Here is a 27,532-nt window from a genome sequence, read left to right on the forward strand (position 1 = left end):
ACGCTTATAGCGACATAAATACTGACCTTTGGACCCGGTTGGGTTATTCAATATAGAGGGAGGGCTCTTTGTTATTAAGAGCCTTGTTACCAATATTGTTCTATGTAGGTGATTTAGTCTTATATTGAGTGTGTATAAGTTCATGTAGATGCAATTCAAACGAGGGCAAAGGTCATGGTATTCAATACCTCCTATGTTTGTTTGCATAGTGGCTCATTCTCCTTTGGTGGAAGAAGTGGAAAGAGGGAAGTCAATTGACTTTGGAATCTAGTTTTTTGTGCCCAAATTGATGAGTACCATCTCTTTTAGGCTAGGAAAGGCATATGCAACTCTATTGATGCTTAAGTTATAATTATTGTACAAGGTGTGAATGCAATATCCCTCCTTTTGGTTTCATGTCAGTGTAGTAGGCACGCATACCATTTGCATTAGGGATCTTCATTTTCAATGGCATCAAGTGCTCATGTTCTCTTTGATGATACATGGGAGACAATTGGTTCCTCATTGGTTCCTGACAATATTTGTAGCTAAGTTCAGGAAAAAATTATGCTCAACTGTTTTTGTAAGAATTGTTATCTTTTTTGGAGATATTTGATGAATGGCTATATTTTTCTATACTATACTTTTTGGCTGGTTGCAAGGTTGAATTATTAAGTTTTTCTTATGTTTTCTTCGGTCCATATCCACAGATTTCACGTATTAGCTGAGTTCGATGCCGTAAAAAGAAGCTGTAGGAGGCGATTGGCAGGTCATAATGAGCGTCGCCGAAAGCCACAACCTGATCCCTTAGCATTGAGCGGACGACTTCCATCTTCTTTTCAAGGTAACTATTTCAAAACTTATGCAAATTTGTGTTCGTAACATTGAAGATCAGCTGAAAATCATGCTTATAGATATTGTGTGTATTTTAAGATTTTGGTTATTTGCAAGTGTCTTGTCTATGCTAGTTTCTTTTTGATCACGTACGACCTTTAGCTGAGGTGAAGATCTTATGTGGCTCAAGAAAAGGGAAGACTTCACAAAAGTTGGACATCATCTAAAAGATTGTAATAATAGTTCATGGTGTTACAAATGCATATTATGATTGACTCTAAAATACTTGTCAAAGAAATGACCAACTTTTTATTTGTGTAGTCCCTCGCATTGTAACAATGCAGCATGGTAATATGCTTTCGCCATGATTGACTTCATGTGGTTTATGAAGGAATTGACCATGTATAGCAATGCATTATGAATAGATATGTGATCCTTGCTGGAACTTTTTTCCAAGTTGCAACCAATGGGTAATGACAATTCTTTGCCTTGACTATTGAAATAGTTTTTCTAGATTTTAAAGTGGTTAATTAAAAATACTCAAGATAAAGGATCCTTGTCTAGAGCTGCAATTTTCTTCTTAGTGCTAGATTCCATCTACACTTAAAGAAAGTCAAATGAGACCAATTGCATTGGTTTTTGGTCATGATGATAAGGACGTATACATGACTTGCATGCATAGATGTGGGTCTTATGACTATTCAAGAGGCATGACGCTAGCTATCTTTAATACCACAGCTTGGAAAAATGTATTTGTTGGCTGCTTTGTGCCCTGTAGCTTTTGATTATGTGAGTAATGAGAGTGTTAGCGGATCTTGGTTCTTTCGCATGCTAGTTGAATTTTGGCTATCATTTGAAAAGATATGCTACAATTGAGCTAGTAACTTGTGCAACTTATCTGATACAACATTGAAGCTAGTTGCAACTTGGTAACATAAACTTTGTGTCTAGATCTATGGATGACTATTATACAAGTCTTTTCCAAATCCTAGGGTGAATCAATCTCCTTTTTGTATTTGAGAGATTTTGGATGTTGTCTCGTCTATTAAGGCTTGCATGCATTTGACTGTTGAGGGTAAGGGGTATCTTGTCAATTGAGGAGAGTGGATTTAATGACCAAAACACCATCAGCTTCTTCAAGTAACTGCTATCTTTGGGGAGGCTTGTTTGTTAAAGCTTTGGGTTGAAAATGCTTATGAGATACGATACATTTGAGAAACCAAATTTGAGAAATGTACGGTAAGAGTGGAAAGGGAAAAATCAAGGATACAAGTGCCAAAATATTTTGAGAAAAAGTAGAATGTTGTTGGGAAATGGAGAAGGGACCCTTGTTGTTAGAAAATGAATCCTTTCGTATAGTATCAAGAATTGCTGCAACTTTTGATTTCCTTTTTGTGTTTGCTTTAGCTCTTGTACATTGATTGAATTTTATACAATATTATGAGCTTACGTAGATCGCTCTTTTTCATTTGCCTTGTCACCAAGGTGAATGCCATCTTGTTATTTTGTTGTGTATTGACATTTTCTTGCAACTCTCTATTGAAGTTAGAAGTCTTTTTGCATATTAGTAGCATTATTTCTAAAGTCAAGAGTTACAGCTTCACATTTCATCCTTCTTGCATTCTTTCTCAGCTCAAAGAGCAGAATTTTGAAAATGTCAATTATCGCTCACAAAGAAAATAAAGCTATAGGTTTCTTGTATATTTAAGCAAAAAAATTCCTTCTCCATCCTTGCCATTTGAGTTTTCCAATGCAAACAAAAGGATACGTAGAACCAATAGTCATTTACTGCGATACAAAAGCATTTGCACATTTTAAAATGGACCACATAGACTTGCACTTTTATTTAGGTTTCTTTAGACAGTGTGAATGTTTCTCACCATAATCTTGATTGATTGTCGGAAAGTATGGATTGGTCCTAAAGCACAGCAGGTCAGCTCAAAGGAAGCGGAGGAATAAACATCGCCGAATGGAGCAGCACCCAATTCCTCATCCATACAATAGATACCCATCCTTGCCAATTGAATTGAATAACAAAGTGCCATAATGCTGGGCGAGAAGTAGTTGCACTGCAGGGCTCACTCTGTAATTATATCCTATAATTCAGAGCTACGTGGATGCTTTTCCTCCACATAGCCTCCTCACCTTTCCGTTGTATATATGTATTTCTGTTTATTTCTTTGTATACATTGATCACTACAGATATACATTTGGCTTCAGAGCTTTATTCATTCAGTTCGTTCCATAAAACCTTTTCAGTACGAATCAACACTATGGGAAGGTCCGACCCCTCCCCCTCTATTCCAAGTCCCTGTTGTTCCTTGGTCGAATTCTTCGTCGAACTTTTGAGCAATTCTCCCTTCTCCTTTGGAAGAAGAGCAATCCCATAGTACTGGTGAGTGAAATGGGAGTAGCTAAACTGTGAAAACAGGGTTGTGGGAGAGTGATGAAAGTTCGGTGTTGCTAGGCGAAGTGGCTGAGTATGGCATGGTGAGAATGTAGTAGCTGGAAGTAGCATTGGTTTACGCTCCAACTTGAATGTGTACATACTCTATGGGCCAGAAATCTCACATGAAATTTCTTTGGAATTAGCTCTATGCTCAATCAAATGATCTGGCATAGGTGTCAACAATTGAACACATTGATCATCCCTCATATGTGTGAAGGAAGAAGGGTAGCCACGCCTCTATAGTCTTTGATATGTCCATCTTCTCATGTCTCTTTCCAATCGGTGATTCCTAGGTGTGTCCTACTACATGCGGTCCTCTTTGAGGGCACTAGTGAGTCTTTATGTAAGTGTTAGAAAGTTTCCTTGAGTAGGATGTGGTTTATTGATATCTGTAAAAGCCCAAAAGGACCTATGAGACCAGAAATACATCATTGTTGGGACACCCTCTATAAGGAAATTTGAGCTGTCTAGCAACCTCTATGAATGGAGCGTAAGTTAGAGGAAATCTGTACTTTGAGATGGGTGGAATGAGCCAAGGATCTAGGCCGCACATAACGTATCCCAAAATGTAGCTGATGCAGTTGCATCCCATGCTTGATCAATTAGACCGGTCTAAGCTCCATACGGGCATCGGTGGGGTCCATCGAGGGCCCTACTGTCATGTAGCATGTCAAATCTATCACGTTGATGCATGGTCTGCTCTGTGGGGTGGACTCATGAACTTTATGAGGTAGCTTGATGCTTTGATGTGGCGAGAATAGTGGTGCCTTCTCGCTGGCCCTTTAGATATCCTCCTATTGGTGTTGCAGTTGTGAAGAGTGGGCTTAGGGTCCCATGTGCTATGATGGTTGCTCATAGTATGGGTCGTTCCCTTGTAAAGAAGTGGTTTGTGACCCTTTGTTGTCAGAAGCTTTGATTTGCAACCAAGTGCATGAGTGTCCTATGTCTCGTGACCTTGACACGAAAAGTGGGGCACAACGTTAGTCGTGGCAATCAACAAATAGTTGATTCATGTCCTCAAGGCTTAAGGGGAGAATGATTTCTACCAAGGATCTTGTTGTATTTGAGGCATCCCCTCATTATGTGCTCCTCTATCTCCACCTCTTGCATGTCACAAAGGGTGCAAAGTCTTGGCTCCTAGTGGCATCGTGTGGTCTTAATCTTGCGTGGATGATGTTTGGAGCTATTTGTATAAAGTGTTATAAGTCTATCTATAGGCATCCCAACGCAAAAATAAATCCACGTCATGATCTCTGACATATTTACTTCCTAAAGCCATTATACTTACGAATGGATGGGTGAATCAACAATTGTGGAAGGGTATGCCCTTTTGACGCGACACTTCCCATGACGCACACCCTTCACAAGAGCTACAATGAAGAGCCACAACTCTCCCAAAGAGGCATACACTTATGGAGAACACTTCTATTTGTAATGTTGTATGTACCCTCTCATTAAGGCTTACATCCTTCCCACGAGGTACACACCTCTTCATGCACACACTCTTTGGAGCACACATCTTTTCATGTGTGGCCCTTCACTCTCTATATAAAAGAGGCCTCTTTGTATGGGATGATACACTTACATTCTAAGCAATATTGATATTCTTGTTCTTTGCTATCATTAAGTCCTCTCTCTGCTCCTAACCTCACGAGTAATATTAGATTACTAGGATTTCTTACAGTGGTATCAAAGCAAAACTCACTCTTGCTTGTAGGAAATGCTTCTCATCTTCCAGTCCCCACTTGATACCAAATTATGCTAGGAGGTGCTCCATGTAGTGAATTTTTTTTCACCCACTGCCCCAATTAATTCAATAGTGCCTTTCTATCGCATCACGTCACCAGATAAGATGAATGGGCACGACCAGAGCATGTGCTTGGGCTGTTTCAGACCATGGGACACACCTTTTGTTAGCACTTAGCCCTGGTATGAGCCTTGTAGGTCGGTTAACTCTATGAGTTGTCTTCTTTGGTCAACCATATGGTGTGACTTGCGGACCATATAGGCCACCCTTTGTATTTTCCTCTTATCCATTTGAGCAGTACTACGTTTGGCTCCAGCTTGTTGTTTGCTTCCCACATTCCACTCCCGTTCCATTGCTTCCTACACCCAACACCTTTTAGCCAAGCAGATGCACCTTGTCATGAAGAGCCCTACCTCTTCGCTCAAGGGGCATACCCTGTCGTCAAAGGTCACACCTTCTCACCAAAGGATGCCTTTTATGAAGGGTCACACCCCTAGTTTTTGAGACCTCTCTCATGTGAAGGGGCACATCCCCTCATACTAAGGGTCACACCCATACACAAAAATACCTCTCATGTGAAGGGGCACATCCCCACATACTAAGGGTCACACCCATACACAAAAAAACACACCTATCCTTGAAAAGACATACCTTTTCTCCATGAGGCACAACCCTTCACAAGAGCTACAACGAAGAGCTATAACTCTTCCAAAGAGGCATACACTTGTGAAGAGGACACTTCTATTTGTAGCATTGTAATCTCTCATTAAGACTAACACCCTTCACAAGAAGTACACATTCTCCATGCACACACCTTTTCATGTGTGGCTCTTCCCTCTTTTGTATGGATCATACACTAAAGACATTCTAAGCAATACAAATATTCTTGTCTTTGATATCATTATAGTCTTCTGTTTGCTCCTTAGATCACTAATGATATTAGATTACAAAGATTTCCTACAATTGATCCTTGGTCAGATAGAGAAAATGATCTTTGTAGAATGTTGATTTGGGGGCATTAAGTTGCACCGGGGTGAAAGAGCAGTATGCCATTTATTCATACTTCGGGGAGGTAATTCAGCATATGCAAGAGCGACAATCCTCTGGTCAATACTCCATGGAAGATGGATATTTGATGAAGGATGATTGTTTGTACATCACTAGAGGTATGATGCAGAAAATCATGGAGGAATGTCATGCCCCCCCTGTATGCAGAACATAGAGGCTTTGTTTCCACAACTTGAGCTCTGGAGAGGTATTTCTATTGGCCAGCCATGTGGAAAGATATCCATAAGTTTGTCACTGAATGCCTCCAATGCCAGAAAGTGAAGTATGATAGGCAAAAGGCCCTTGGCCTTCTGATGCCTCTTCAGGTGCCACAGCAGCCATGGGAAAGCATAGCAATGAATTTCATCTTTGATCTTCCTAGTTCAAAGACAAGGAATGATGGGATCTGGATTATTATTTATAGGTTCAGCAAGGAGACTCATTTTATGCTTGTATGAAAGACCATTAAGGCTGATCACATGGCCAAGTTTTTTCTAGCACGGATTTTCAAGCATGATGGGCTTCCCAAGTCCATAATCGGGTGACAGAGATGCCCGCATGACCAGCCCATTTTGGAGAGCACTATTTGACAATATGGGAAGAAAGTTGAATTTTTCTTTATCTTTTCATCCTTAGACAAATGGTCAGAGTGGGATAGCCAATTCCATGGTGCTTGACCTCTTGAAATGCTACGTGGCTGAGCAGAAATCTGAATGGGAAAAGTACCTTGCACTGGTGGAGTTTGCCTATAATAACATTATCCACAGCTCCACAAGAAAAGCTCCATTTGAGTTCATTTATGGAAAGGTGATTTTACCACCAATCCTGCAAACAAAAAATGATATAGTTGCAGCTGATTTGTATGTCCAGGACCTCAAAACAGCATTCAACCAAGTCCGGACAGCCATTGAAAGATCCCAAGACAAGCATAAAAGAGCTGCAATTAAACACATGCACAAGCTAGACCTCAAAACAGGAGATTGGGTACTCCTAAAGTTGAGAAGGCAAGGCTCCGCAAGCTGAAGGGCAAAGAAAAAGTTTACCCAAGTTTGTCTACCATCTATTATGGTCCTTTTGGGTCATAGAAGAAATTAATGAGGTAACTTACATGCTCTAATTGCGAGAGCACTGGAAGGTTCACAATGCATGCCATGTGAGTCTTCTAATAAAAAGACCAGAACCTGGAGATCCTGTTATGGAAGAGCCACTAGAAGTGGATGAGCTAAAGGAAATCCTTAAGCCAGAACAGATAGTGCATCATACAGTTAAGAGGGGTGTCTAGCGCAAAATCATTTACAGATTTCTTGTAAAATTCAAGAACTATTCTGCACTAAATGCCAAAATGGATGGACGAGGATTTTCTATCTTATTATCTACAGCTTCTGGATGTGTACAAACTTCAAAGAGGCTTTTTAGTTGAGGTCAAGTGATTAGAAGCCGAGGGGATGCCACCAAATTGTAATATTTCAAGCAAATAATGAAGTTGACCTTTTATTTGACTATGGTTCAAGAGTTTTTACTTGGTCAAGAGTACTTTTGATTTTGGTCAAAGCATTGACTCCGGTCCATGAGGTTTGACTTCGGTCAAGGAGTCTTGGTTTCGGCCAAGAAGGGTTGACTTTGGTTAACCAGAGCATTCTAAAATTAGACTATGGTAAAGGAGCCTTGACTTTCTAGAAAGTCCTTAACCATGTCAAAGAGGGTTGACCTTGGTCGACCCAAGGATTTGTGTGTGCACATTGGATTGCATGGTGGGGACATGCACAGGGACTATAACTAGTCTAGGATTTATATTTGCATGTGAAAAGCTTACTATTAGTGAGTGCCATGGTGGTGTGCTATTCTTAATTGTTGTAGGTTCTCAAGAGTGATTATTGCTCCAATTTTTAAGGGGCTTGTTGTCTCTTTCAGAAGGGGGGTTCATCCATGTGTGTGACCACATGCCTGGAAGACCCCAGAGAAGCCAAGTCAGTGCATCTAGATTGTATTAGATTTAGTAGGCATGGGTGAGAGGATGAGTTGGCGATTTTAGGGCACTCTCTTGACTCTTATGACTATGTAACTATTTTGCGGAGTTTTTTTCTACACAGCAGCAATGTTCAAGCTGTAAACTCTCTTGTAATCAGTTCCCCCCCCCCCCCCCCCTCCAAAAAAAAAAAGAATATTGTTCAGTTCTGAGTTTTCTTAAGTGATAAAGATACCTTCGGAAGTGTTCAATCGGGTTTTTGGGTTCTAAGCCCACCAGCTGTGTGTAGTGTACGCAATTGTGGAATGTTCGTTGGTTTGTACTATCATGAATAGGCGAGAGACGTAAGCAAAAGAATCGGTGCTTAATAGCAATATTGAAAGAGTGGAATGGTAGTAGGTCTACTTGCCATTTTCAATTCACTGGAGATTTGTGCGTCTTGCATGATACGCATGGAAGCAAGGCAACCTCTTCCCAAGGAAGCCAACTTTATGTGAGAGTTTTGGGGAGAGAGAGAGAGCAAGAGAGAGTGAGCTTGAGAGCTGAGTTGCAATTGAAGAGTGTAAAAGAGTACAACTGAAAGAGTTAGAGATAAGGTTTTGTCATAGTGACAAAACCTTAGTAGTCACTAACCATAGTTACTGAACTAACTGCGGTTAGGGGGAAAAACCTCTTAAAGAGGGAAAAGTGCCCCTAACTAGCTTATTAAATTACATTGGTCACTGCTGAATTATATCTATAATTCTAACACCCCCCTGCAATGCCAATGTCATGTACAAGGCTGATCAATCACCAAACGGATATAAGTTCAGGGCACTGCGAAATGCCTCAAACTTTTCACGTGGTAGTGCTTTGGTGAAAATATCTGCAACGTTGTCATGTGTGGACACAAAGATCATACTGATCTCTCCTGCATGCAACTTCTCTCTGACGTAGTGATAGTGAACCTCAATGTGCTTCGTGCGAGCATGAAACACTGGATTCTTTGCCACTGCAATGGCACTCTGACTATCAGTGAGAATTGGAGAAGGACCCTCCAAAGACAGATGAAGATCAGCAAATAGACGTCGCAGCCAGACACATTCAACTGTTGCTGTGAAAGCTGCCCTGTACTCAGCTTCACATGATGAGGTAGCCACTGTAGATTGTTTCTTGCTCAGCCAGGAAATGCAATATTTACCCAAAAAGATACAATTGCCACTAGTGGACTGCCTAGTGTCATAATTACCAGCCCAATCTGAATCACTGTAGGCATGCATCTGCAAGTCACCCCCCCTGGGAAATAACAAGCCAAAAGACTTCGTGCCCTGCAAATAACGGAAGATGCGCTTAACTGCCTGCCAATGCATAGTTTTTGGGCTGTGCATATACCTGCTCACCTGAGATACTGCAAACTGAATATCAGGTCTAGTGTTGCAGAGATATATGAGGCATCCAACAGCTTGACTGTAAGATGTGGCATCAACTGATTCTCCTGCATCATGCATTGTGAGTTTCAGCCCCGGCTCCATGGGAGTGGCTATGGGCTTACAATCATGCATGTTAAATCTGTCCAAGAGTTTCTGCACATACTTGGACTGAGACATAACAGTGTCACGTCTCTCTTGAGAGAACTGGATCCCCAAATAAAAGTGAAGCAGCCCCAAATCTGACATGTCAAAGGTGGTCTGCAAATCAGCTTTGAAATCTGCAATTTTATCTTCATTGGACCCTGTGAGCAGTAAGTCATCAACATAAAGAAGGATGACTAAAATTTCCCCCCCATCCATCTTGATGTAGAGGGTGCTCTCAGTAGGACTATTGTGCAGCCCCTTGCTGGTCAAAAAGGCATGAATCTTGGCATACCATGCACGAGGGGCCTGTTTCAGCCCATACAAAGCTTTGTTTAGCTTGCATACCTGAAGTGCATTTGCTGTAATTTCAAAGCCTGGAGGTTGTTTGACATACACCTCTTCCAGCAAGTCTCCATTTAAGAAGGCTGTTTTTATGTCCAACTGATGAACATTCCACTCAAAATGTGCAGCCATTGCAATAACTGTTGGAGATAAGTGCACACTAAGTGTACTATTTCCTAGTCTAAGTCTAAGTCTAGTCTTTATGTCTTGAGTGTGTGCCATGTGGCACTTCTACAATTATCCCATAAACACTCTTGCATTATGTCTTGTACTTTGGCCCATATATTCAATGGGTCACATCATTCTAATCCATCAGTCTAGCTTGTGTCTTGTCTACACTCTTCTCAAGGTATTTCTTGTCTTTTAGTCTTGTCACTTCATTTCCATTTCCAGTTTCTAGTTCTAGTTCTTTTTCCATATTCCAACATGGTATCAGAGCCATGAAGATCCCTCTCCTCTCCTCTCCTCTCACTCTGCTGGAACCCTAGCTTCGTCTACGCATCTTCTTCCAGCCTCTGGCGGCACCTCTACCTCTGCCCACCATCTCTGTCTGCATCGCCCTCTTCTACGCTCCTGCTGGCCGTCTCTTCTCCGATGTCTGCCCCGCCATTGCTGCTGCACGCACCTCTTCTGCTACTGCCCGCCATTAGTTTGGCTCTGCCTCGACATTTGCTCCTTCTGCTGGCCGCCTCTTCTTCGAGTTCTCCCCTCTTTCTGCCCCGCATTGCGCTCCAGGTCTGCGCCAGATCTGCGCTCTAGATCTGCGCAGTTCTGCCACAGATCTGAGCGCCAGATCTGCGTAATCCCTGCTGTCACAGCCAGATCTGCGCAGTCTTGTACCTACAGATCTGCGCCGTCTTGCACTCGCTTCTGCATCAACGTACCTGTTATTTGTACGTCGTCCGTACTCCGTACGACGTCCGTACGTCGTCCACCGTCCGTACATCGACAGTACTCAGCAGTCCGTACAGTCCGTACGACTGTACGGAATCCGTACCTGCACAGGCTGAAGACTTCTTCGACTTCATCTGCACGAAGATCTGCTTTCCTTTTTCATCTCTATCTCTGCCCGGGATTGAGGTACTAAGCTTTGCTTCTTTCAGTTTGCTGAACAGTCTCCTTTCTTGCTGGTTCCTCCTACTTCGATGGGCTGTCATATGCTATGGCCCTGACAAAGTGGTGAGAGAACCGGCTTCTGGGATCTCTTCCTCTCATTTATTTTCTGCAATATTGTAAGGGAATAGACACTGCCCTTGCATCCTAGCAAGAGGTAAGACCTTCCCACATGGCATCTTCCTCTCATTCTCTCATATCTATCGACAAATTCAATGGGTCCAACTTTCATACTTGGCAGATCAAAATCAAGTGCCATCTTATGAAAGAAGGCCTTTGGGACATTGTTCACCGTGATGCTCCCGAAGGTCCATCTGAGCAAGTTGTTGCTGCCAAGAACGACAAAGCCTATGCTATCATATTGCTCGGCCTTGGAGATGATTACATTCATCACATCTCCGACATACAGTCTGCTCCTCAAGCAAGGATCACTTTGGACACTCTTTTTGGAGCCCGATCTAAAAACTCTAAGATTGCACTTATGATCTCATTCTTTGATCTACATATGCAGGAAGGAGCTACTATAGCCTCTCATGTCAATTATCTTCGCAGTCTTATGGTTCAGCTTGCGTCAGTCAAGTCTCCCATCTCCGAAGATATTGCTATTGCTGTGCTTCTCAAAAGCTTACCTGACTCCTATGCTACTCTTGTCACTACCTTCAAGTATCACAATAATCCTTCTCTTGAGGGTATCATCAATGCTCTCCAAGAGGAAGAAAGAACTCAACAACGCAAGGTAACTGACACTGCATTTTTAGCAAAGAAAGGCAGTTCTAAGGTAAGAAAGCCTTGCACCCATTGTGGCAAGACTAATCATGTGGAGAAGGACTGTTTCAAGGCTCATCCATGCACCATTTGTGGCCGTGATAATCACCGGGAGAGGGACTGCTACTCCAAAACCTCTACATCAGCTCCTGCATCTACCTCAGCCCATGTTGCTGCAACATCTCCATCAGCTGATCCTGCTATTCCTTCCTTACATGATGAAAAGTGGGCTTTCTGATTACTTCTATGTTTTGTCTACCACCTTGACCACCGATGATGTAGGTCAAGGGGTTCTCGTGTCTTGGTCTTTCTATTTGTCTACAGTCAGTCTTCTGTCTATCTAGTCTTGTCTGTCTGTCTATTTGTCTATCAATCTGACTATGTTTTAGATCCATCTTGTCCCTACCCTTGTGGACCCATATGAGGATATCACTTGAGGAGGGGTGTCTCAGGATCTTTTGTCTGTCATGTCTTCTATCTTGTCTCTCAGTCTATCAATCTTTATGTCTGTCCTCTAGTCTTGTCTTTCTGTCTTACTCCTAGTGTCCACTTAAGGAGGGTGTTGGAGATAAGTGCACACTAAGTGTACTATTTCCTAGTCTAAGTCTAAGTCTAGTCTTTATGTCTTGAGTGTGTGCCATGTGGCACTTCTACAATTATCCCATAAACACTCTTGCATTATGTCTTGTACTTTGGCCCATATATTCAATGGGTCACATCATTCTAATCCATCAGTCTAGCTTGTGTCTTGTCTACACTCTTCTCAAGGTATTTCTTGTCTTTTAGTCTTGTCACTTCATTTCCATTTCCAGTTTCTAGTTCTAGTTCTTTTTCCATATTCCAACAATAACAGATCGGATGGTGGTCATCGGGGATGTAGGAGCAACCAGCCTTGCCTTGTATTTGTCAATGGACCCATCTGGCTTCTGTTTGACCTTGAAATCCCATTGTGTGCCAATGGCATGTTTACCTGGTGGCAAGTCTACAACATCCCAAGTCTGATTTTTTTCAATGGACTACAACTCATCGTGCATGGCATTCATCCAATGCACATTGTCCTTTGCTTCTTCGAATGTTGTAGGCTCCTCCTCATCAAGAAATGTACCTGCATATGCTGATTCCACTGAATTAGCACCTTCCATGTGCCTTGCTGCACTGCGAGTCCTGCCAGGTAATGGAGCATCAATTTCACTCTCCCTGAGAGTCTATAACAGCCAGTTTGGGACTGTTTTTGCTGCATGTATGTCTGCAATTTCTTGCTGCACCACCTGTTCCACTGCCTGTGGAGGTGGCAAGACATCTTGTGGCTGAACTAAAGCATCGGGAGGTGGCTGTAAATTCTGATTTGCATCAGAAATATCAGCAGGGGAACCCAAGGCAATGGGTAGCAACCCCTCAAAGACATCCTCTGAAGAAGAAGGCATATGAAATTCAGCGTGAGTGTGAGCTGAATTTTCTGCAAATATCACATCTCTACTGACAATGATCTTGCGTGTAGCAGGATTGTAGAGACGGTACCCCTTGCTTTCTGCACTGTACCCAACAAATATGCACTTAATTGCCTTATTTGACTACTTGTGCCTAAATTCAACTGGCACATGAGCATATGCAAGGCATCCAAAGACTCAGAAATGATCCACTGAAGGCTTTCTCCCATTCCAGACCTCATAGGGAGTTTTTGTTTTCAAAGCCTTAGTGGGAGCCCGATTTAAAATGTAGTTGGCACACATCAGACCTTCAAGCTAGAATTTGTGAGGCATGTGTTTGCTTTTCAGCATACATCTGTCCATCTCCATAAGAGTTTGATTTTTCCTCTCAGCTTTGCCATTTTGCTGAGGGGTCAGCCTCACTGTGAGTTGATGCACAATACCCTTGCCTTTCAGAAAAGCATCAAAATCTGCAGACAAGTATTCCCCACCTCTATCTGTGCGCAATGTCTGTATCTTGAGTCCGGTTTCATTTTCAACCATGGCTGAAAAGTGTTTAAACACCGTGAACACTTCTGATTTGCGCTTCAGCCCAAAGACCCAAGTGAAATTGGAGTAGTCATCAATAAAGGTAACAAAGTAGAGATGACCACCCAATGATGGAGAGTCCTCATGGGACCACAGACATCACTGTTATAAGCTGTAATTTGCGGACAACTTTAACTGAACCATCCTTTTTGAAGGGGAATCTATGCATCTTGCCTAAAATGCACCCTTCACAGGCATGTGGAGGAGGTATCTCAAGAGGTGGCAATGCATCAACCATAGAGTGCTTCTGAAGTGTCATCAAGCTGTTGTAATGCATTTGGCCATATTGGGCATGCCATAATTCTGCATTCTGCATGGCAGCAATAGGGGTCGAAACTGCAAGAGCATGCTGCTCTTTTCTCAAAAAGATCAAGCTGAAAAAGCCCACGCAGCAGAGTACCAGATAATCTTAAGGCATAATCATTTTCCCTGTCTCGGACAGCACATTTGTCATCCTCAAAGATGACCTGAAATCCAGCTTTGTTAAGAGTGGACATTGAAAGAAGATTCTTGGTGATACCAGGCACATATAAGACATCTGAAAGTCTGAAAACTGAGCCATCAATGGCAGTAAGCTCAACTTCTCCTATGCCACGTACTGAATATGACGAGTTATTGGCACAAGTGACTTTCTTACCAACGGGAGGTGGATGCAAGGAAGTAAAAAGACACTTCCTAGAAGTGATATGCTTGGATGCACCGCTGTCAAAATAGCAAGTGTTCAGTGTTTCATTGACACTGAAAGCAGATGCATCCGTAGAAGAGTCATAACTGCAAGTCAAAAAATGCATATGTATCATCATTACAAGTGGCTGTACTATCCCGAGTATCTGGAGCAGCCAGCCTAGAATCTGAAATGCAAGATAAAAAGGCATAATCCTGTCCAACAAAGTTGGCTGCAGCATCCCCACTATCAGATGCATGAGGAGCTGAATCTGACACAGCCATACCGGAGCTGTTTTTCTTCTCTTTTGCAAGCCTTTTCCTGCATTCTGCAATGTGATGACCTGGCCTTTTGCAGTAATGACAAAAACCCGTCTTCTTGGGCTTACTTGCATCATTTTTAGCCTTTTGTGAAGGCTGTCCTGACCCACTGGAAGGCTGATTTACTGATGTCTTTGCTTGTCCCTTTGTTTTTGACTTAAACTATGAGAGCATAGCTTGTTCACCTGCATGTGAAGCCAAGTTTTTCCTGGTCTGCTCTTCCTGAAGCAGAAGTCCTATCAACTCATGAAAAGTGAGAGGATTTGCACCCCCCCTCAATGATAAGTTCAGCGAGGTATGGAAGCTGAGATAAGACTCCGGAAGAGAATTCAGAGTGGTAGTAATCATCTCTGAATCAGGAATAATCTCATCTATGCTCAATAATTGCTCTCCGAGATCCTGTAGCTTTGTGAGGTGGACTGACATGGAGTCACCCTCTTCCATATGTGTATTACTTAACTCTCTTTTCAAGAAAGATACCCTTGCATCATTCCGGGCTGCATACATGCTTTCTAAGATATCCCACGCTGCCTTCGAGGTCTTACACGACCGGATATGCGGAATGATAAATCTTTTCACTGAAAGAGAGATGCATGACAAAGCTAAGGCATCCCGTGAATCCCATCTCTTATGCTCTGGAGTAGTGGCTATAGCTGCACCAACAACTTGTTCTGCAGCTGCACCCTGTGCATGACCTCTTCCACCTCCTTGCTAAGGAGGGGTATTAGGTGCCATACCTGCTGGTCGGATCTCACCCCCATTAACATAATCCCATAAATTGCAAGAAATCAGAATATTGCGTACCATAAAACTCCAAAGGGAGTAGTTGGTACCATCCAACTTGTCTTCCTGTGAAAGACCACCGAATTGGAAGTCATTCTGATTTTGCTGGGCCATATCTGAGAAAGAGATTTAAGCAGATGCAAAACTGAATTCCCTTACTGGGAATGAAATGCACAACTCCCAAAAAACACAGCCAAGCACTGGCTGTAAATGCAACTCAGATTTCTGCACTTGCACTGTCAGAAATCTGTCCAAGCATCAAAAACTCTCTAGAATCTGCCAAAAGTGCTGCAAAACACTTCCAGAAAGGCAGTATGAACTGAAATCTCCAAAAATTGCACTCCCAACACAAAAGCCCCAAAATAGGCCCGAAATTGCAACCGGAAAGGGGCAAATTGATCAAAAGCCCCAAATGTTGCAAGAATTGCGCTCAGTCTGCAAAAGCCCCAAATTTTACTACGAAATTGCAGTGTAATTACAAAATCCCCAAATTTCTGCAAGAAATTGTACTACAAAACTGAAGGCCCCAAATTTTGAGTTTGAAATTGCAACCAGAAAGGGGCATAAGCACAAAAAGCCCCAAATTTTGCAATTTCAGCAGAAAGCTCCAGAATTTTGGGCTAAACCTCTGAATCTGCTTGCAATGTCTGCTTCACAAGCAACTATGAACCTGAAGATACCCAGATGACTGCAAAAGACTGCAAATGTTTGCACAAACACTACCAGATCTGCTGGTACGGTGACTGTACGACAGTGTACGGATGACCGTACTATACGGTCGATGCAGGTTGGTGCCACACGTGTGGTACGGAATATCTGTACGCAGTTGTACGGAAGCAGGTACGATGTAGGATCTGTACGGAAGCAGGTACCATGCAGGAGCTGTACGGAAGCAGGTACGATGCAAGAGCTGTACGGAAGCAGGTACATGATAGATGTACGGAATATGGCGCAAGGCTAGTACGGTGATACAACATACGGTGCCACACGTGCAGTACGGCCTATGATCTGTACAGCTGTACGGTCGACGAGACTGCAGGTGCGAATGGCGATGATGCAAGTACGTGTAGGGTACGGATTCCGTACAGTCGTACGGACTGTATGGACAATCGTTTTTCTTGCTTCGAGTTGTACGGACGGGATGTAACAGCAGGAGCGACAGTAGGAGCGTAGGCTGTAGGTTGGAGCTGAACGAGGAAGGAGTAGGGAGCAGGATCAAACTGCTCTGATACCAAATGTGGGAGTTTTGGGGAGAGAGAGAGAGCAAGAGAGAGTGAGCTTGAGAGCTGAAAGCTTGAGAGCTGAGTTGCAATTGAAGAGTGTAAAAGAGTACAACTGAAAGAGTTAGAGATAAGGTTTTGTCATAGTGACAAAACCTTAGTAGTCACTAACCATAGTTAGTGAACTAACTGCAGTTAGGGGAAAAAACCTCTTAAAGAGGGAAAAGTGCCCCTAACTAGCTTATTAAATTACATTGGTCACTGCTGAATTATATCTATAATTCTAACACTTTAGGTGTCTACTTTAGTTAGTTCACTCAGATATTTGTGGTGACATGACACCCTGTGACCTGGAGGAGCAATATACTTTCTAATATCTGTTGAAAACTTCAGCAAGGAGGTTTGGGTATCCTCCTTGGAAAAGAAATTGAAGCAATTTGACAAATTCAAGGAATGGATGGCTATGGTGGAAAATGAAATTTGAAAGAACGTGAAGACAATGAGGACAAATAGAGGAGGATAATTCTTATGTAAGGAGTTCAAATAGTTCTCCAGCTCAAGAGGAATCAAGGGTCACGTAATGACAGCTCTCACTACATCATAGAATGAGTGGTAGAATAGATCTATATTGGAGATGACGAGATTAATGCTAGATGTCAAAGGACTTCCCAAACAGTTTTGGACCAAAGCAGTTCACATTGCAATATGCTTACTCAATCAGAGTTCAACAAAGGCAGTGAAGGATACATAAGCTTATTTAGCTATCAAGCATTTAAAGGTCTTGGTTGTAAAGGCTTTATGTATGTTTTGAGTGAGCGCATGACAAAGCTTCCAAAGAGCTAGGAGTGCACCTTCATAGGATACACTGTTGAGTCAAAATGATATTGACTCTATAGTTCAGCCACCGAGAGATCTGGGGACATGGGGAGATCTGTTCTAGGAGGACAACATACATACGTGCAACCCATGATATAGCTTCCTGGTACACCTGAGATGTATCTAGATACTCAGCCATACCAGGGAGGGATGTTTGTTGACACTTAACCCTGGTGCAACCCAAGAAGAGGCCTTTCCAAGTTGATGATGGCCATGTCTCTTTGCAGGGGGTAAAATCAAGGTCTCCTAAATGGCTCTATCTTTGGTGTCTTGAGTTGCCCACAAGAAAATGTGCACTAAGTGCCTAAGTTTCCCCATGTATCTTCTATGAAAGTACTATACCAGGCCATTGCCAGGAGGTTCCTTTTAACCATCAAAGCTCTCTTTGCCAATGAAATTTTGGTTGAACTCTAGCAAAATCAAGGATTACATATTTGGCTTGAACAAACAAAATAAAAATGAAAGTCGGGTAAGTACTCAAAACATTGGATGATGCAATAGTGATTGCATTAAACTATACAAGTGGTTTGTATGCCCTGGAACTCAGCACAAGTTCCCAAAGAAACTCACTTTCCAGAGGAAATTTGTGCGAAAAGGAACAGTGTCGCAAGCCAACTGTAAATCCAAGCAGGCTAAAGGAACTGGCACTATTTCATAACCAAGTACCACCATAGGGGTGAAAAGGAAAGTATCCCCTATGGCAGCCCGGGCTTGTTCAAAGTCCTCCTTGACTATGAGCAGAAGGAGAAGGCAAGGAAAGAAAGACTCTGCTTTCGATGCGTTCAGCCACACCTTTGGAAGGATTGTCTGAAAATCGTTCTCGCATGGTTGAGATGATGATCTTAGAATGCTATACAGAGATGGAGGAGAATCCTAGGGCTGACGACTTGCAAATTCAGCTAGTGGACCCTCTGTTAGGGTAGAATGAGCTGTGTTATGTGTTTTTGTTGCTAAAAAGTTTAAGAATGCATCTGATAACATCTTGTCAAGACCTGCACCAATAGGGTCTTCAAACTTTACCAGTGTAACTCGTTAATAGACCACCTTATAGGTTGAGCTTTAGAAGAAGTTGAGGTGCGAAGGCCATTGGAAGAATACATCAAGATGGGGCAGATTTCTCACCTTTTGCTTTGACAATAATATTGAAGAAAAAGAAAGATGATACCTTTTGGTTGTGTATTGACTACTGAGAAACAGTAATACTGTTAATCACAGATATCCGGTAAGAATAAATGATTTGTTTGATGCATTGCATGGTGTAGTACTTTTTAGTAAAGTAGTTTTGAAATATGGCTATCATTAGATTAGAATTCATGCTCAGGATGCGCACAAGACTGCTTTTAACAGTAGGTCTGTCACTACAAGTTTTTGTAATGCCATTTGGGCTTACCAATGCTCCGGATACGTTAGTTGTACTGATGAATGACTTACTACGCCTATCCGTATATTGGGAAGTTTGTTGTACCTTTCATTGATGATATATTAGTATACAGTAAAAGTTTTGCTGAACATAAGAAACACTTGAGCAAAGTCTTCAGTACCTTGAGACAAGCTAGTCTCTACGTAAATAAGAAGAAAACTGTGCTATACATGGTTAAACTAGAGTATCTAGGTTTCATTATAACTCTTGATGGGGTTGAAATGGATCCAAAGAAGGTGGCTACAGTTTTAGTGTGGGGGGAGCCTAAGAGTCTGATAGTATTGTGACCATTCTTAGGATTTGTACAGTTCCATAGAAGGCATATCAGAGTGTATTTTGATGTTGTCTTTCCATTGACTGAGTCGACCTCATGCAAGGTACCTTACATTTGAAAAAGAATCAACGAGAGAGCTTTGATGCAATAAGAGAGCAGTGGCTCAATTATTTGTATGGTGTAGAGTTTTATGTCGATGTCGACCATGATACTCTGAAGCTTTTTTGTAAGCAACTTGATTTGAGTGACCACCAAGCAAGGTGGGTAGAACTCATGCAAAAATTCCATATGGAGATTTGCCACCAAAAGGGAAGGATAATAAAGTTGTTGATGCATTGTCACAAATTATGTGTAATGAGTTTGACAATCTTAGAAAGGTTCTAATGACTAAAGTCAGGAAAATTCAATAAGTAAACGAGGATGTCTAGACCCTTTAGCCTAAGGCTATTGTGATAATTCCCGGGGTTATAGATCACATGGCATCTAGGGTAGGCCATACACATGCAAGATACCATAGAGGATGGTGCGCTGAAAAAGAAATGGCAAGGTAGTAGTATCTGTCAAAGAAAGGTAAATTCTATTGATGCTGAAAAGCCATACAACCAGCTTCCAAAAGGAGCTGTCGATGAAAGCAAGAAAAACAGTAGGTTGCCGAGGTACAAGAAACAACACCCCTTTCCGGATCTTAAGGCACCTCGCCTATAGAGATTCCGAAACAAGAGCTAGCAATTGGTGGTCTATATACCCAGTGAATGCCTCTCGTAGACATGGTGTAGAAGATGCTTGCCAGCCAAATCTGGCGGAAGCGCTCCTGTCGCTCTCGAGCCTGGAGTACCGCGCAAGGTGTATATGATATCTTTCAAATGGTTACTAGGGTAGCCGTCGGAGAAATCACCTGACCGCCCATCACTCGGTTGTAATGAACCACCCAGAGGTTCCAAGCAATAATGCTGGAAACAGTCTCCCAAACCCCATCCTCTGGGATAGGTGGGGGGCCTGGACTGGAGGGCAAAACTGCATCATGAACCTCAATCTGGGAAACCTTATGCCCATGTATACTGTAAGCTGGCGTGACAGGGTCGATCGGAAAGGCGTGGCCTCCCTCTGTGAGCTAGGTCATTATCTCCCATGTGAAATCCCTGCTCATCCTCCGTGTGCTAGCAACAATCCTAAAGGACGCTAGCCATATCTGATGTGCGACAGGGAAGCCCCAAAGACCGTGCGGGATTGTCTCTAGAACTCCATCCATACGACCAGTGCATCTGCCATCTATCCTCATCTGCTCTAGCCACTGGCCAATGCGCAAGCCCCCATGTGCCAACAGCCAGAAGAAATAAGAAACCTTCCGCGGGTGCAAACTCGTCCAAAGGTGGGGCCAAAAGCAGCCTTTGACCTCTCGCGGGACATCCTGCTCTAGCTAGTGGCCTTCCCTCGTAGGGGACCATGCTATTGCCGCAAGCTGTAATCAACGCCCAATACCAGTAGTGTACAAGGAGTCCTCCACCTGATCTGAGTGCTCCATGCATGCTGGCCACAACCAGTTCCTTGGGTCCCACTGAAGGTCACATATAGGTCTGCCCTCCCAAATCCATAAGCGCCATACTGTTCCCTCCGGCGTCGATCAGATTATAGAGGGGTCGATGTACCATGCCCTGCCCATGCGGCCCACAATCTTGACCCTCTGCCTCTCTAAGTCCTATAAGCCCACTTTTGTCTCCTCCTTCATCCCCGACTCAGCCTGCAGAGGTCCTCACTCGGTAAAAGCGAGATTGGGGAAAGCCAAGAGCCCCCCGAAAGAAGCGTATTTGGAGCGGTACCCCTCTCTGTGAGAATTGTCCTGACCAGCAATGGGGGGTCCAAGGGCTCCATAATCGCTCCCACCAAGAGTCGGAGATTGCCTCCTCAATCTCTTGTATCCTGGTGCCTGCTCCTCCTTGGCCCAATCAACTGCCTCCTAGAAGGTGAAGATATTGTCTAGGATGCTGCGCTCCTGGACAAAGCCGCTTCGCGTCTCGTGAATGATATACGGAAGGTGAGGTCTCAAACACAGACTCAAGACCTTAGCCAAGATCTTGTAAGATGTGTCCAGAAGGGTGATTGGTCTCCACGGCCGAATATCTGCTCATCTCCCCCTTCGGAATCTCAGGCATATCCAAGCTCTTCTCAGGAAATGAGGAAGAAGTCATGAGTCAAAGATCTCTTGACAGGCTAACCGAAGTGGGGTGGAGATGTGCTTCCAAAAGCAGTAAAAGAAAGTCGGGGTCAAACTGTCCTCTCTTGGGCGCTTCTGGGCTATAAGAGCCTGTACGGCCTCCCACAACTCCTCATCCGTGAAAGGCTCCTCCAGGTGTCTACTAAGGCTCTGTGAAACAATTGTGGGGACCTGCTCCCGTGGTAGCCGAGGCCTCCTTCGAATGAAAAGCTGGCTATAGAAGGCTATAGTCATCTCGAGGATCTCTTATGGGTTTGAGTGCATCTGTCTATAGGAGTCCCTAAGAAACCATCCTCTCCTGGGAACTTCTGGGCTAGAAGAGCTTGTAGGGCCTCCTACAACTCCTCATCCGTGAAAGGCTCCCCTAGGCGTCTACTAAGGTTGTATGAAACGATTGTGGGGACCTGCTCCCGTGGTAGACGAGGCCTCCTCCGATTGAAAAAGCTGGCTATAGAAGGCTGTAGTCATCTCAAGGATCTCCTGTGGGTTTGAGTGCATCTGTCCTTGGGAGTCCCTAAGATGTTGTAGCTGGATCCCTACTGACTGTGGTCCTGTGGTCTGGAAGAATTGGTGGGTCATCCTGTCCCCCTTTTGGACCAATCTGGCTCGAGAGGAGTGGTAAGAAAACTCTGTTCTGCGGACCTCCAAGTCTTGTAGCTCCGAACGTGCGCACTCCAAGCGGTCCTGAAGCCACGGGGACCTTGGGTCTTGTTCCCTGAGTCTCTCAATGGATGCAAGTTCTCGACGCAAAGCTCGCTTTCGCTCTTGAAGAGCAGCTCGCCGTCTCAGTGCCTAGCTCTGTAACTCCTGACTGCTTTGCTATATCCACTCAGCCACCCATGCCGCCCACCCCTCAATGGGACTGCTCACGGCTTGACTCCAGATCTCTACCAACACTTGCTGGACGTCGTCCTCTTGTAAGAGAGCAACTGGTATGCAAATCCCCTTTTGGGAGAGGCCACGACGGGGCTGCTTCACATGAAGAGCTGTTGGCAAGTGGTCCGACATTGTGGTACCTGATAGAATGCCGGTGGACCTGTGACGGAGTAAAGACCAGTCGTCAATATAGAATCTGTCCAGACGCGTCTCTGGCCAAAGGAGAAGCCACGGAAGTCTGGTAAACTCTGGCTCACGCCAAGGATCCTTGCCACTAGTCGCAAAAATGAACTGCTCCCAAGTACTCCTCTCCCCCATTGGCATCTTTGCGAAAGAGGCTCCTCCTTGCTTATCCTCCATGAACTCATGGTTATTGAAATCTCCCCCAACAATCCATGAGTCCACCTCTAGGAGGCAATCTGTAAGCCGCTGCTAGAAAGCCGGGCGGTGTTGCTTGCAAGCAGGTGCGTACACGTTCAGGATACCAATCCGAGCCTCTCCTACCTGAAGGTCCATCCAAACTGCGCGGCCTAGGATGAGATCCCCCGTTGCGAAAATCTTTGGGGCTAGCGCGCTTGAGATATTGAAATGCAAACCCCACCGCTTCTACCAACTGTTGGGGACTGGATCTCCGGGCCTCTCCAAGGGAGGAGGCGGTGACGGCGTGCCACGTCTGCTACTGAGAACATATGCTCATGAATCAAGAGAAAATCAACTGACCTGCCTACCAGAGCCCGCTGCAATTCTTGGCGTAAAATCAAGTATTGTGGCTGGCTGCGCGCATGGTAATGAAGTTCGTGCACATTTCAATTCACCACCGTCAAACTCATGGAGATGGGACGGTAGTGAACAAGGCTCGCCTGTGCTTGGGAGCTTGCTCTAGAAAGCCGGATTTCATTGACTTTGCCGGGGGTTTAGAGGGCGAATAATCGGTATCTGCAAACCGACAAACCAATGTTGCCACTGGCTCAATCCCCACTCTCCGAGCCCAATACTGCATGAAAGAAACATCTACACCAAACATGTCGGCGCATTGTTGGAGCGTCCAATAGTGAAGCTGTGAAAAAACTGTCTCTGTAGGGAGGCAGATCACGGCTGCAGCCAAGCTTGATCCAGGCTTTACCAGGGAAAAGCCAAGCTGAAAATATGTAGAGCTACCATGGGCCAACCAAAGATCCATACCCTGAGGTACTGTCCACTTGTCCATCATTTGGTATACCTGATGCTCCATCATTGCATCAAAAAGCTATTGTGTCCACTTCTCCTTCCCTATGGAGGCAAAATGGAGGATCCGAACTGGATGGGTGCGGGAACCCATCGCGCTGATGCCCCCTTTTCGGGGCTGTAGGATCAGAATGATCAGTTGCAAGGGGCATAGGGTATGTATCCAGGATCTTCAAATAATTCCAAGGACTCAGTCATCAAAACTCCCTCGGCAACAGCCGGCCCACTCACATGTGAAGGTCTAAGGGCTCAGTCTCGAAGCCTCTTTTCCCAGATGTATGAGAAGAAGCTGTATCCTATGTGGAGTGTAGCCTAGGAGAGGTCGGCATAGAAGTTGGCGCCTTTCCCTTACCCCTTGAAGAAGAGGCCATCACCGGGCTTGGCGGGGTGCCCGAGGAGGAGGCCTCGTGTGAGGTTGCTGTTGTCTGAAGGGAGGGAGAGGGGACATGCAAGGGAGGACGGGTGATGAGGGTAACCATTGAAGGAGTGCCGGCGGAGGAGGTTGATGTGGGGAAGGCACATAAGGGCGTGGCATAGAGGAAGCAAGTGGCTCCTGGGAGGGTGGAGAAGGCAGTTGGGTGGGGGCTACTGCTGTCACAGTAGGAGGCGTAGGTCGTTGCGGTGGTGGTACATGCGGTCCTTGTGACGTCCTCTATAGTTCTGAGGGGGGGTTGGGGGCACTAGTGCTGATGTCCATGATGCTGTTGTGGGTCCTGTGACGGGCGAGGAGTCTCTGCTCTAGAGGGGCCCGAAGAATGTTCCCAAGTCAAAGTTGGCGCCTTTCCCTTACCCCCCAAAGAAGAGCCCATCACCTGGCCTGGCGGGGTGCCCGAGGAGGCGGCCTCGGGTGAGGTTGTTGTTGTCTGAAGGGAGGGAGAGGGGACAGGTGGGGGAGGTCGGGTGATGAGGGTAACCATGGAAGGAGGGGCCGGCGGAGAAGGCACAGAAGGGGTGGCGGAGAAGGCAGAGAAGGGGTGGTGGAGAGGGGGCAAGTGGCTCTTGGGGAGGTGGGGAAGGCAGCTGGGTGGAGGCAGCTACTATCACAGTAGGAGGCGTAGAAGGTCGTTGCGGTGGTGGTACCTGAGGTCCTTGTGACGTCCTCTCTAGTCTCTAAGGGGGGGCCGGGTGCACTGGTGCTCTAGGGGTGTTGTTGTGGGTCCTGTGACGGGCAAGGAGTCTCTTCTCCAGAGGGGCCCGAAGAATGTTCCCAAGTCGAAGGCACTCTCTGTGGGTCCTCCTGTCTGCGGGTCACCATCTGATCTCTCTGTGCCTGAGCCGTTGCCTATGCTCTCCTCTTGCGGTTGGCACGATGCCTTTGATTCTTTTTGGCCCATTTGCTCCTCTTTTTTTTTCGTGCCTTGGTCCATCTTCCCTCTGAGGGCTCCACCCAAGGAGTTTGGGACTCCATCTGCTGTCACTGAAATTGCTGCTGTGTCTACTTGGGTGGACTCTAAGTCCTGCCCTCTCCCATGCCACTATGCTACTCCCGTGTCTCTTGTTTGGAGGGATGCGCCCTGCTCAGTCCTCTCTTACAATCTCTGGCTAGGTGTCCCTTCTGCCTACACCTCAAACATTGCCTTGGTAGACCGGAGACCTCTACATGCCGGCGAAGCGTACCTCCCTCCAAGGTCTCTAGAAGGCCTCAGTAGTGTGTCTAGGCTCTCTACCACCAGCCTGAGTTGAGGGACCGTGTCATCTGTCACCACTGCTGACTCTGCCTTTGAGGGGTACTCTAAAACTGTGCCAAAGGCCCACCCTATGGAAAGGAGGATGGACTTGTATTCCCTTGGAAGCCCCAAGAAGCGGAGTGTCATAGGAAATTGGGGGACATGGTGAGTTGAGTCCATGTCCTCCATCGTGAATCAATGGTACCAAGGGATGAGATACACCAAGTGAGGGCCGAGGAGAATAGGGCTCTCCATGAGAGCCAGAGCAGTATCTGGGGAGCCAAGCTGTAGGAGGAAAACTCCACGTCCATAGATATTGACCTCTTGAATATGGTCACCATCTAGTGCCACGCTGGCTTGGATCCAATGCTTGATCTGTCTCCTTGAAGGAGTGAGGCCAATGATCCAACGATCCTGCCTATCACTGCCATGTCCCGAAGAAGATTCATTGCTTGCTGTACCTGTTGCTTATCCAACGGTGAAAGAAGCACTTTGACAGCTGTGGGGATCGAGGCTGCCGTGAACCCCTTTGGCCAGACCAAGGGTTGCTATCAAAGAGCTGTGTTACTAGGATAAGCAATAAACTGCCCCTCCCGCTGGAAGGCGAGCACTAGGAAGAAGAGGGTGGAAGGAAGCGCTCATGAGAAAAGGAAGAAGGAGAGAGGGAGTGCTTGTAGGAAACAACCCTCTAATTGAATTTTGAAAAGGAAAACCTTAGAGGTGGCTCTGTAGAGAAAGGAAGGAGAGCCCGACCGAGTTGCTTGTACAAGTAAGCACGCAAGCAAGAAAAGAATGAAGTAAATCGAGGAGCTGTTGATACTTGGCTCTGACTTCTACAACTTGTGCGAAAGGATTGTTGGCTGGTTGGTACACGCCAGTCCTGACGCAAGAGGCTCTTATAATGTAGACGAGGAAGGAGTGGCACTCAATACATCGAGGGGGCTGCAGACAGTTCGAGAGATGACGAACTCTTTTGGAGCGGATCCCAAACCAAGTGATGGTCGCGGTTAAGCACGGGGTTAATGCCTTTGAGCTAGTCTCGTCTGCAGCCTTGGAGCCGTGGCGGGAGCTTGAAGCGGGACGGTACAAGGCCACAGCCTGTGAGTTGTGGCACGAAAGGGTGGACGACCAGCGGCTCGTTGATGGCAGACGGACAGTAGCAGTAGTAGTAGCTCGATGACGCGGCCAAAGCTCGACGCGGCCCTGTGAGGCAATGGCGCAGCAAGCGGGCTCCTTCCCACTCATGATGAAGCAATAGGTCGAGGGGAACAGACGGGGGGTGGGGGAGCGAGGGCAGGGGGGATGTGGGAGCTAGGTGCAGTTTGCAAGGAGAGGCCTTCCCTCACAACTAGGTACACAACTAGGTAGTAGTACCTAATCGGAATGAGTTTCAATAGAAGATCATCCATCAGTGCCATGATAGCCCATGTGGGACATTCAGGAGTTGAAAAGGCATACGAGCTCTTAAAGTGGGATTTCTTTATTCATGAATATGTTACATGATGCTTTTCTTGTCAACTTAGTAAGGTAGAACGGGTGAAGGCACTTGGAATTTTACAGCCCTTGGCAATTATCTCTAGGTAGATAATAGAGCATTTCCATGGACTTTATAGTTGATCTGCCATAGACACAAGGAGGATATGATTCTATCATCGTGGTGGTTGACAGCTCACTTCATTCCGAATAGAGAGTAGTAAGTGCCTTAGAAGTAGTGGATTTGTTTCTAAGGAACATATTTCATATACATGGATTTACCGTAATCCATAGTGTTCGACAGAGATACGAGAAAGAAAGAAAGAAAGAAAGAAAGAAAGAACTTTTATTAGAGTCTTCGGAAGACCGATGGGTCTGTGAGACTAAAAGAAAACTTGATACAAATCCGAGCAAGGGTGGAGCTACTAAAACGAGCATCATCACCCATGCTGAATCCTAAGTGTGATCATACATAATCAATACATCTGGGTATGATAGTGAAAAGAAAAAAGACTGGAGCGGAACGTAATCCTCCGTATGTCATGTCGCTCTGGCGGGAGCATAGCCGGTGATGGGACGTTGGCGTCCGTCAAGGGGTCCCGTGCATCTTGGTCTCTTGGAGGAGGCTCGACGCAAGACCAGAGCCAGCGTGACTCCCGTGGGATGTATCCCGGGTCTAAACAATGACAGGAGGTCCCCCAAAGTGATCTGTG

General features: G+C 45.0%; 2 protein-coding genes across 2 annotated transcripts in view; one reads left to right on the forward strand and one right to left on the reverse strand.

The window, feature by feature from the left end:
- LOC147894038 (Sucrose-6F-phosphate phosphohydrolase family protein) overlaps window positions 1–27,532 on the reverse strand; it is a 186,763-nt gene that overhangs the window by 155,967 nt on the left and 3,264 nt on the right. The gene's annotated exons all lie outside the window — the stretch shown is intronic.
- The window catches only part of LOC147894040 (uncharacterized), a 54,705-nt gene that overhangs the window by 21,192 nt on the left and 5,981 nt on the right, over window positions 1–27,532 (forward strand). Inside the window, exon 2 of the mRNA XM_087384817.1 lies at window positions 690–823. Coding sequence (XP_087240943.1) covers window positions 690–823 — 134 coding nt within the window. The remainder of the gene's footprint in view (window positions 1–689; window positions 824–27,532) is intronic.

Source organism: Dipteris shenzhenensis, chromosome 14 (assembly GCF_047967505.1).
Source record: "Dipteris shenzhenensis isolate YYH24624 ecotype China chromosome 14, Dip_SZ_1.0, whole genome shotgun sequence".
In the NCBI taxonomy this organism is placed as follows: Eukaryota; Viridiplantae; Streptophyta; class Polypodiopsida; order Gleicheniales; family Dipteridaceae; genus Dipteris; species Dipteris shenzhenensis.